The sequence below is a fragment of the Rhamphochromis sp. 'chilingali' genome (assembly GCF_963969265.1).
Source record: "Rhamphochromis sp. 'chilingali' genome assembly, chromosome: 15".
Classification (NCBI taxonomy): Eukaryota; Metazoa; Chordata; class Actinopteri; order Cichliformes; family Cichlidae; genus Rhamphochromis; species Rhamphochromis sp. 'chilingali'.
Window position 1 is genome coordinate 14,867,826 of NC_137942.1, and position 12,159 is coordinate 14,879,984.

A 12,159-nucleotide genomic window follows, 5' to 3' on the forward strand; every position below is an offset into this window, starting at 1 on the left:
CTGATCTGTGAGTGATGATAATTTGTGCACCAATTCCTCTGACATCGTCTTATTAATCGTTAGCTTACTATGCAAACATGACAAGTGAAATCTCCCGCAGCAAGCTTAAACATGTGAGAGGTTGATCGCGCAGAGAATCGCTGAGCTTATGTGAGTCCGTGTGTAAAAGTAGCAGGATTTATATTTCAGCTCTGCTGAGCCAAATAAGACAGGTCGGGGTGAAGAAGTGACAGCCAAAGAAAAGCTTACCACAAAACGGAGAAGTTATGACAAATGAGACTATAAGGCAAAAAGAAAGTGCAGCTTTATGGTTTCATGGACAAAAGAATTTCTGTGGCTGCAATATGACGAGCTAAATAACCAGGGGTGCACATAAGTGGTCCGCAGGTGCGCATTCGCTGTCAAAATAAAAAACGCGCACAAGGGTTAGGGTTAAATTTAAAAACTGTACTTTTGAGTTAAAATATATATTTATAATTTTAATAAATGACAAATTAAAAAGGCATGAACATTTTTTTGTATCGAAAAAATATCGAACCGTGACACCAAAGTATCGAACCGAACCGAACCGTGAATTTTGTGTATCGTTGCACCCCTAGTCTTTACCAGGTTTGCACACACAGTAGCTGGTATTTTGGCCCATTCCTCCATGCAGATCTTCTCGAGAGCAGTGATGTTTTGGGGCTGTCGCCGAGCAACACGGACTTTCAACTCCCGCCACAGATTTTCTATGGGGTTGAGGTCTGGAGACTGGCTAGGCCACTCCAGGACTTTCAAATGCTTCTTACGGAGCCACTCCTTTGTTGCCCGGGCGGTGTGTTTTGGATCATTGTCATGTTGGAAGACCCAGCCTTGTTTCATCTTCAAAGTTCTCACTGATGGAAGGAGGTTTTGGCTCAAAATCTCACGATACATGGCCCCATTCATTCTGTCCTTAACGCGGATCAGTCGTCCTGTCCCCTTGGCAGGAAAACAGCCCCATAGCATGATGTTTCCACCCCCATGCTTCACAGTAGGTATAGTGTTCTTGGGATGCAACTCAGTATTCTTCTTCCTCCAAACACGACGAGTTGAGTTTATACCAAAAAGTTCTACTTTGGTTTCATCTGACCACATGACATTCTCCCAATCCTCTGCTGTATCATCCATGTGCTCTCTGGCAAACTTCAGACGGGCCTGGACATGCACTGGCTTCAGCAGCGGAACATGTCTGGCACTGCGGGATTTGATTCCCTGCCGTTGTAGTGTGTTACTGATGGTGACCTTTGTTACTTTGGTCCCAGCTCTCTGCAGGTCATTCACCAGGTCCCCCCGTGTGGTTCTGGGATCTTTGCTCACCGTTCTCATGATCATTTTGACCCCACGGGATGAGATCTTGCATGGAGCCCCAGATCGAGGGAGATTATCAGTGGTCTTGTATGTCTTCCATTTTCTGATGATTGCTCCCACAGTTGATTTTTTTCACACCAAGCTGCTTGCCTATTGTAGATTCACTCTTCCCAGTCTGGTGCAGGTCTACAATACTTTTCCTGGTGTCCTTCGAAAGCTCTTTGGTCTTGGCCATGGCGGAGTTTGGAGTCTGACTGTTTGAGGCTGTGGACAGGTGTCTTTTATACAGATGATGGGTTCAAAACAGGTGCCATTCATACAGGTAACGAGTGGGGGACAGAAAAGCTTCTCACAGAAGACGTTACAGGTCTGTGAGAGCCAGAGATTTTCCTTGTTTGAGGTGACCAAATACTTATTTTCCACCCTAATTTACGAATAAATTCTTTACAAATCCTACCATGTGAATTCATGGATTTTTTTTTTTTTTCACATTCTGTCTCTCACAGTTGAAGTGTACCTCTGGTGCAAATTACTGACCTCTGTCATCATTTTAAGTGGGAGAACTTGCACAATCGGTGGCTGACTAAATACTTTTTTGCCCCACTGTATTATGTTGAAGCACGGCACGTATTACTCCGAGGCTCCTAACTACGGTAGCCATAATTCAATTGTCACAGCCAGTTATTATGAATACAGAATTTGTGAAAAGACGAAATGATTAAAAAAAATAATTCCCCTGCTGTCATGCAAAAACACCCCTTTTGCTTTACAGTGGGATGAAAATGGAGCCTTTGGGGAACAAGATCTTTCTAGAGGAAGTAAAGTTCACAAGTTTATAGTAGGGAAACCTGTTAAAGGATAATTAACAGTTGATTTTGTCTCCATTTCACTCATGGTCTCTTCATTGGTTTGTTTTCGGCAGCATGAAATACTTTGCTTTTAGCGTTGGCTCTCTGTTACACAACCTGTGGCTGCAGTACATGTTTTAAGAGGCATACAAGTCCATCCATCCATCCATTTTCTTAACCGCCTATCCCACCTGTCTGCGGCCAAATTATATTCATTTAATTAGGATGTTTTTCAAACACTTGCCATACGTAAAGCCTTTCTAATGGTTATAGGGGAGCTTGTGTCCTTGTGCTTTCATCTGGTTTGCAGTGCAAATTAATTACTTAATTACACTTAATTACTTTGATTTTCTCCATACACGTTTATCCAGGTTTCTTATAAATCTAATGTTGCTTTAGTACTGCTGTAATTGCTCAGATTTTTTTTTCTTCCTTTGTTGTTAGGAGAAACTGAAGCACTTTACAACTGTCTGCTACCAGATGAAGAGAAATTAAAGATTTTAATGTGACTGCTGAAAACCTTTTGGGTGAATTATAGCCGATCGTAGTCTGTCGTCTCCAGAGAGAATAGTGTGGGATGGTGGGATTCTCTGAATAGTGGTTACTACCATTTCCCACTACTTGGCATGTAGTAGTAGTAGTCTGCTTCAGACCGTACTTTTTATTTTTTGGATATGGTCATCATATTGAAGGTCTTAAGCGAGGCCTGGGTGCTTGCTCTTTGCCTACACCTAGTTCACATAGTTTTCTTGGTCCACCAAGTCTTATTCCTCTAACCTTAAGCTTACCTCCGGTATTTTATTTAATGTTTGTGACTAGAATATTTAAGCTTTTTGTAGTATCTGCCACATATCATTGAGGAACAGGTTTGATTATACTCCAGTCGTAATTACCTAGTGGCCCTAGACATTGAGCCAGGCGTGCGTGCGGGTGTGGTTGTGGTGCTAGTAAAATGTTTATTGGCTGGCGTTCACAACCACGCTCACGCCCCTACGTTAAGGACCTTGGCATAAATGCGATTTGGACTATAACCTTCATTAATGTTATCTGTGTGTTGAGTATTCATGTTTACTCATTCTTTGCACCACGAGTGCTCTGAGTTTCAGAGCAAAAGGTCCCCTCTGTATGATTTATTTTTTATTTTTTTGTACTCAGTGTTACTGTAAGGTCACAGCTGGGGCTGTGTTACTTTATTATTTTACTTTTAAGTTTGCTGTGTGTGAATGTAAACATTGCAGACATGCAAGAGGTCATCTGCAGTTTAATTATTTTCTCTGTTCAGCCTGATTGTTTCTAAACTGAAGGTTAGTCGGTGTGAAATTTCAGAAATGCCCGCTAATTGTCTAAAGTACTCACTCACCTATACAAATCATGGAATTCAGGTGTTCCAATCACTTCCATGGCCACAGTTTTAAAGTCAAGCACCTCGACATGTAGACTACATCTACAAACATATGTGGAAGAATGGATTTCTCAGTGAATTCCAGTGTGGTACCATGATGGGATACCACCTGTGCAACAGTTCAGTGATGAAGTTTTCTCACTACTAGATATTCCACAGTCAGCTGTTAGTGGTATTATAACAAAGTGGAAGCGATTGGGAATGACGGCAACTCAGCCACAAAGTGGTAGTCACATAAAATCAGAGAGCGGGGTTACTGGATGCTGAGGTGCATAGTGTGCACAGGTTGCCAGATTTCTGCAGAGTCAATTTCTACAGACCTCCAAACTTCATATTTGGAAGAATGGCCATCCAAACCTTACATCACCAGTACAATGCTGAGCGGCAGATGCTGTGAGTAAAGCATGCTGCAGATGATCCGACTATGTAATAATGGAAATGGGGCTTTAGTTCCAGTAAAAGGAACTCTTATCGCCTCAAAGACATTTTTGACAATTTTATGCTCCCACCTTTGTGGGAACATTTTGGGGATGACCCATTTCTGTTCCAGCATGACTCCTCAGCAGCACATGATGCAAGGTCCAAAAAGACTTGATTGAACATGTTTGGTGTGGAAGAACTTTACTGGCCTGTACTGATTCCTCATGGATCACCTTTGGGATGAATTAGAGCAGAGACTAGGAGCTAGGCCTTCTCATCCAACATGAACATCTGTTCAAATGCACCTCTGGAGATTGGTCTAAAATTCCTAAAAAACACACGCATAAGTTGAAGTTGTGAAAACCCCCTCAAAGGACTCTACATATGCTTAAAAAGGAAAAATGATTAGGTTATTGTTTTGTATTTTTATGGCTCCATAGTCTAGTGATTTTCACGTGCTTCTAACAAGCAAAAGATCCCCTGATCACTCCCAGGAGGGAGACATCAATCTCTTGAGGGTTGTGTCACAAAAGGCATTCGGTGGAAAAATCTGCCAAATGAAAATATGTTGAGCCACCCACTCTGGTAGCCCCTTCTGATTAAGAGAGCAGCTAAAAGTACCTTTTATTGTTCAGTAACTTCCATGAAGACATTGATTCACTCTAAACCACTATGTACTTTCCCCCCATTGTTTTCTGAATGAATGAATATATAAATAAATAAACGAAACATTGCTGATTTCCTTTTTTTTGTTTTTTTTTGCCTGTCCCGTTTGGCTCTTTTGCCATCAGAATTGTTGTCTAAAGGCAAAGAAAGATGCCCAACGGATTTACTTTACCAAATTGACCATCCCAGCCTTGCCGTAATGGTCCATTTGATTCACCTTTTATTGTTTATTTTATTTTCACTTACTGAATACGGGACAGACTTGACTGGGGGAAAGAAATTGCTGATTTCCAATAAAACCTTGGACGATAATGGACGATATTTCTAATGTAAAAGAACAGAGCTTCTATACAGCAGGGCTTGCAAAATTTCAAAATCACTGGTAGCCCTTCGGGCAGGCACTCTTCAGTTTTTGGTAGCCCAAAATAAATTTAAGTAGCCCGAATAAAAAAAGAGATAATTTTTATTGTATAATATTGTAAAGGAAACAAAACATCAATCAAAAAAAATTTGTTAAAACACAAATTACAACAACTGTATAAAAATGGCAATCATCAACTCAAATATCTGGTTTTAAAAGTTTCTGTGAACTTGTAAGAACTGTGTGGAACAGGGGTGGGCAATCCCAGGCCTCGAGGGCCGGTGTCCTACAGGTTTTAGATCTCACCTTGGGTCAACACACCTGAATCACATGATTAGTTCATTACCAGGCCTCTGGAGAACTTCAGGACATGTTGAGGAGCTAATTTAGCCATTTAAATCAGCTGTGTTGGTTCAAGGACACATCTAAAACCTGCAGGGACACCGGCCCTCGAGGCCTGGAGTTGCCCACCCCTGGTGTAGAACTTGAATCAGTCTGTGTCAGATTCTGAATCTGAAACTTCCACTGAAGTCACGGATGAGAAAATGCCACTCGACGTTGAGGGCATAGCATCTCCTTCATCGGCTTTCTCTTCCTGTGCATTGCCCTCCATTTCACTGCTCTTTGTTCTTGTCGGGGTTTTATGATCCAGGTGTCTTGAACCTTTCAAGAAAACATCCAGAAATGAATAGACTTGTCAGGGCAAAAAGATTCAACTGTTTCCCCATTAATGGAGAGTTGCATGCAGTCATTTAGTGTTTCAGGGTGTAGAGAGGTACGATGTGTTGTCTTCACTCAGTTCATGCAAGAATATCCTCTCTCACAGATGGCTGTTGATGGAATAAGTGTCAGCATTAATTTCACCACCGCTCTTTATACACAGTTTGTGCGATTGCAAAATGAAAGTGAAAGCAAAAAACAAGCGAAAATTCAAACGTGATTTCAATACATCACATATTGAAAGAGGATCATTGATGCTAATGACATAATTACCCAGCTAAATTTGCAAAAGAATGCAAAAGCACTGACACATTTTTCCTTCCTATGATAGCCCGACGGGCAGGGCTGAGATAGATTTTAGTAGCCCGACTGGAAAAAACGCTAGCCCCGGAACGTCGGGCTAGCGGTTTTGCGTGCCCTGTACAGTCAGCTAATAACTAACTGGTAGCTTATTGACTAATTCTTGTTTTCCTTTCTCTCTTCTTTAGATCTTGTCTCACTGTTTGACCTGGAAAATGACCTTCCTGATGAGCTCATACCCAATGGAGACTTGGTAATGGGAATGTCCTCTAATGGTGGCCCAGGTGCTGGTCCTGGTCTTAACTCAGTGGTTCCTGATGCTGCTGCGAAGCACAAGCAGCTGTCTGAGCTCTTGCGACCGGGAAGCTCAAACAATTTAGGAGGTGGCCTGCCACAAGGAAGCATGGTGGGAAACCAGCTAGGTGGTGTGCATGGTAAAAATACACTAGGGCAGGGATCCCCCAATCACCAGTCTCCCCAGGGCCAGAAGGGAGGTCCAGGACAAGGCAATGGAAGTGCAGGCATGGGCTTCAGCCAGCCTATGGGCCAGGTTCATGGTGGCATGAGCCAGACAGGACAAGTGATTAATGGGGCTATGGGACCAGCAGGGCGAGGGAGACCTGGTCTTGGCATGCAGTACCAGGGCCAGCCCATGCAGGGGACACAAGTGGGTGCTGGAGCTGGAAGCAGTGTGGTGGGAGATGCACTCACACAAGGAGGGCCACAGATGGGTGCGCACAACACGATGAGTGCACAGCAAGCAGGAAACATGAATAAGGTAAGGTTTGAAACTCTGCTCAGCTAGCTTGAATACCATATTTTTCAGATCATAAGGCCCGTTAAGCGAAACAAAACAACCAGATAAGTCAAGCTTTACTCAGCTCATTTTTCTTGCTTCCTCCACTTCCGTACCATTGATTCATTAATGTTGAATTCTCTCGCAGCTGCTCTGTTCACATGTTTTTGCAGTATATTAATGACTAACCTCGTGTTGTGAATGGATTATTTTAGCTGTTCTCCTGACTGAAGTTTGGTCCGTTTACAGCATCCTGCCATGCGATTGCATTTGTCGCTAACCCTCACATTAACTTTTGAGTGGAAAAAAGTTATCATTCATCCTCCAGCTTCACTATCGATATAACGATATGTATCAGATGACGATATAAAAACGTCTATCGTTTCATTTTACGCTATTGTTTGTTTCGTGATGTCGCAAAATAAACTGTTTATGGCAATATTTGCCACTACAATGACCAATTGTAGTGGCAAATATTAATTTCCTAAAGTTCTCTCTTTCTCTTATATTTAATATAACCACACTACGGACGGACAAGTGCCTGTTTTTATGTGTTGTCGTTAGCAACAACGACAGTAAAACATCGCGTGTCCGCTTGTTTATTTTCCACATAAACCTTTCACAATAAAGCTCAAGATCCTGTTGAGACTTTTCAAAATAAACTGAACCATGTGAAAGATTATGCAGTGTTTACGGATGAGAAGCAAAAAAAGAGCCGTCAGGTGCTAAAAAATAAACCTTAGACTCAAACGTTAGAACAGGCTTTTCCCCGCAGCACCCTGTGTAATAAATACTCACAAAGAAAACGGCGGACGTTACAACGTATGTCTAAAAATGTATAGCTTCATGCATCGGTTAAAACACTCGAATCCAGGTACATGACGTGCAGCTGGAAACACTTCACGCAAGTCGAGCTGCCCGAGATTCACTTGAATTTACAGAAAATGATAAATTTTTGTGATTTATATCGTTATCAGTAGGGCTGCTCAATTAATCGAATTTTAATCACGATTACGATCTGGGCTTTCAACGATCATTAAAAATGACTGAGCTGATTATTAGCCCCTCCCTCATTTATCCGCAACACCTTAAAGGCCGGTCCGTGAAAATATTGTCGGGCATAAACCGGTCCGTGGCGCAAAAAAGGTTGGAGACCGCTGATTAAGAGGACCCGAGGGAAGCTCGGAAAGCTAAGCAGAAGTTATTTGGAGAGGAGAGTGACTGCCGTTGGCTGAAAAGAGAGGTAAAAAAAAAAACTTCAGTGGTGTTGCACACTATTTTATATTATTTTTTAAAGTCATTGTTAACCCTTTAAAGCCGGTCAGAGCAGCACGCTCCGTTTTGTGTAACTATTTTTTAAATCCCTGTAGAACCTGAACCGTGTAAGCTAGCGCAATAATTTGTTTTGCATATAAAACCGGAGGAGTTGTACTTACATCTTATGCCATCAGCTTGTCCTCGGTCACGGTTTCCTTCCACATAAAGCTTTGCAAAAATTGCATAAAAAGCGCTTGCAGGAACAAAAACATAATATTCCAGAAACACGCTTTGCCGATCCGATCAGCTGTTCGTAACACTTCCCACAGTGAAACAGACATCAGCGCGAACTGTCGCATGTCCGCCTTTTCCTGGCCGAAACCGGAAGTGACGTCATTTTCGCGGAAATTGTAGTTTTTTACTTGTAGGCCTTAAAAGCCTATACTGGTCATGTTTGACTTTTCTGAATAGTTGCTGGGATGCTTAGAACTCGAATTGCACTGCTGGAAATAGTTTATTTTGATGCACATGCTGTTTTCTTTGCAAATTTGCATCATAAGATTGTTTTTTTGTTTTTCCTGCAGTATATAAAAATTGGTGTATCTCCAAAATAAAACTATGAAGACACTCAAAATAAGTTTCCTGTTATTGTAAACTATTTTTTGCAACTTTTTTGTATTTAAAGCTTTGAGGGATAAGCCTCTTAAATTTCTCCAAGTAGAAATATATGTAAAAAATACAAAAAACGATTTTCAATTTATTTGTAGTTTATTGCACCTTTTTTGCAATTAATGTAGTTACTATGGACTTAATGCATACATATTATTAAAATATGGGCTATAACAGTTGTATAGCAACTTGAAATGCTCCCACAAATGGCACTACAGCATGTAAAAATATAATATAAGCTCTGGCGGACTTGGTTCTATAGTAGGTCCTAAAGGGTTAAATAAATATCGTCAAATAATCGAGATCTCAATTTCAGTGAAAATAATTGTGATTATCATTTTTGCCATAATCGAGCAGCCCTAGTTATCAGGACGATAGACGTCCTATTTCAGGATATGAGATTTTGGTCATATCGCACAGCCCTAACTGTGTTTATGTTATGCTAACATAGCTGTGTTGCTAGCGATCATGCAGCACATCATTATATACCAGCTAGTCCAAGTCCAACCCTACAAACGTAACTGCTGTTTAGTTTTCTGTCTTCATTTATGCTGGAAGTGACAGCAGAGCTGTACGTTTTAATTTTTTCAGAAATCTCTGTCAGAACATGCTAAATCATGTTTGGGTAGAAACTAGCGAGCTAACTTCCTGCTAACTTCTAACTCGGTTAAATTTAGCAAATTCTGTTTTCATGGATGCCTGAATGTTAAACTTTATTGTTCCACCTGGTAAAGCAGCAATGCTGATCATTTTATTAAAGATCAAAGAATTTAGACCGTTTTTATCTCTCAATGATGTTGCAGTGTTCGTTTGACTTTGGGACCTGAAGCAGAGTTTACACCCACACTGTTGATTTTTGAGAAAATTAAAGGATTTTAAGTGCGCCTTATAGTGCAAAAAATACAAGTACATACATTCTGAATAGGAATTCGTTGACACAACCAGGGCAAATGTGACGAGACCTGAAAATTGTGTCATCGTACTTCTACAAAGCGAGTCAAAGTTTGTGAATGAAAAATAATTTCCATGATGTGCTGCTGGTGCAGTTGGTTGTGATAATCTTTACTTTCACAGACTTTGAAGTGCTCATTGTGAGAACATGTCTTTCCTTTTGTCTGAGAGCTTTGCGGTTTGACAGGAAACCAGGGTTAAACCAGCAGGCTAGTTCTCACTAAGATTATTTGAACAGACATTGCCACATGAAAAAAAGCCCCTCCTTTCCTCATATAGACACATACGCAGTAATATAGGACTGTTTGTGTTATTTCATTGTTTAACAACGTGCATTGCTTTGAATCTCCCTTATATATTATGTCATTTGTACGAAACTGAAACTGTCACCTTTTGATCGTACTGAGACACCATGATTATGTTTGAGGTGAGGAAATGGGGTAAGAAGAATAGGTCGATTTGAACCAGCTTGTGAGCAGTATGACATGCGATCAAGAAGTTTTGTGATTCGATTTGTAAAAAGGAAAACGTACTGTACCTTATTTCAATATGGCTGCTGTCCTCGCCATAGTTGTCTACTTGTGGACCGAGTGTAGTCTGATCAAATTGTTGTGATTTTTGTGAGGAAAAAGGTTAATTTAAAGTAAGATTTTTTTTTTAAAATTATTTTTGTTTCTTTTGTTTGGGCAGATATAGCTAACACAATTTTTAAATATGGAGCAATTTTTTTTCTTTTTGACCAAACAATTCATGTGAGCTGCAAGTAACATAGCATGATTATTTGAATTTTTTTTGAAAGAATTAAATTGAATTGCCATCATACAGTAAAGTGGCAATAGACAAAAAAACCTCCACTTTAAAATAATCAGTTAATTTTAGTACAGCATTTTTACATCTCTGATAAACGTTTATTAATCAGACTGTAAATACTTAAAGAAGATAAGAAAATGAGATCCACTGAGAATGAGGGGAAAGAGTCGGTGCTTCGTAAGGCCGCTTTTATGCTCAACACACTCAGCACTGCTGTTTCGGAGTCACTTTAAGTAGCCATGCACCGCTGCCGCTATTGCTAGGTTGACAATATGTCAAGTGTAGAAGCTAAGAGATTAACAGGTTACACATAAGGAGATTTTGACTTCTCAAATCAATGTTTCCGGTTTTGACCTCTTCTCTTCCTAAATCAGCGGTGATGTGGCAGTATTTGTCTCCAGGTGTGTGCGAAGCCACCACTTTTATTATGGTGTCTTTCCTCAACTTTGCTCGACTTGGAAACAAAACTTGTTAGCGCTGAAATGGAAGAAGTTGAAATGTGAAACAAAGCGTTTCTGGACCCTTTAAAAAAACGTTTTCTGCAGAAGTTCTCATGTTTTCCAATTGTTGCTGCAATCTCCCACTAAGCCATCTGGAAATCTTTGTACTCCTATCGTTGAAATTCATGTAGAGACCAAACGGCTCACGCTCTCGTGTCTCCAGCCCAGCTGTGCTGCGCGGGCCAGCTTACAAGCTAAAACAACACCAAAGCGCACTGCACGGAACAACAGAAGCTGTCACGTCATTTTTGGCGCGTGCCACCGTTTGCAGGCAATAACTGCCTGTAATACGTACAGATCATCAAGTGGGAGAATCCATGTGGGAGGCAGAATGTGTGAATGAGAGAGCGGCAGCAGGAAAGCATCTGTGTCTCTCTGTGTGGAGAAGTGGAAGGGGGAGGGGCAGGCAGCAGTGCAGTGCTCTGCTCAGCTGTTGTGCAAGCTTTGTGTTGTCACCTCCCTTTTTTTTTTCCTGGGCAAGCCCTGCCCAGCAGCGAAAGCAAAGCAGACTGCTGCTTTGGCCACCACAGAACAGCGTCAAGCAGAAGCAGCAGAACGGTTCAAGTTGAGGGTATCAAAGGGAACAAAAAGCTAATGTCGGCTGTGGTAATAAATGGTGGTCGGAGCTCTTGATAAGGAAGTATCTGTATGTGTGGCCTTAATGTTGTGTGATCAAGTCTGTAAATTTTGCTCCTGGTGAAGCCTGCCAAGACGCGGGAGATGATTGAAACTGAAATTTCATCAAAAAAAAAAAAAAAAAAAGGAAATATTTAATTTTAAGAAATCGAAATAAGCTTCTGGAACACTCTTTTAAGAAGATGTCACACTTGCTGGCTAATAAACGAGTGTTATGTACCTTGAGCTAATTTTCCAATACGCACACAACTTTGGTAACATAGATACTGAAGAGTATTTGTAACCACATGCTTTTGTTCTTGCAGGTGGCACATTAAATTGTCATTTTAATTAGTTCTACTTTCACTTGTTTTCTACAAAACACGTTGTCTGGGCGGCAGTGTTAATCGAAGCTTCAGATTCATTAGTTGTAGTTAGATTACTATAACTTATGGACACGTCAGGATTTTCCAAATCTGCTCCCAACACGTCTCACCAAAAGTTTCCTTCGTTGG

The 12,159-nt window shown here is 40.9% G+C and overlaps 1 protein-coding gene across 2 annotated transcripts in view; it reads left to right on the top strand.

Moving 5' to 3' along the window:
• Positions 1 to 12,159, top strand: part of crebbpb (CREB binding lysine acetyltransferase b) — a 46,116-nt gene that overhangs the window by 10,479 nt on the left and 23,478 nt on the right. For both annotated transcript variants that reach the window (XM_080904681.1, XM_080904682.1), the window contains exon 2: positions 6,235 to 6,824. In XM_080904681.1, coding sequence (XP_080760807.1) covers positions 6,235 to 6,824 — 590 coding nt within the window. The remainder of the gene's footprint in view (positions 1 to 6,234; positions 6,825 to 12,159) is intronic.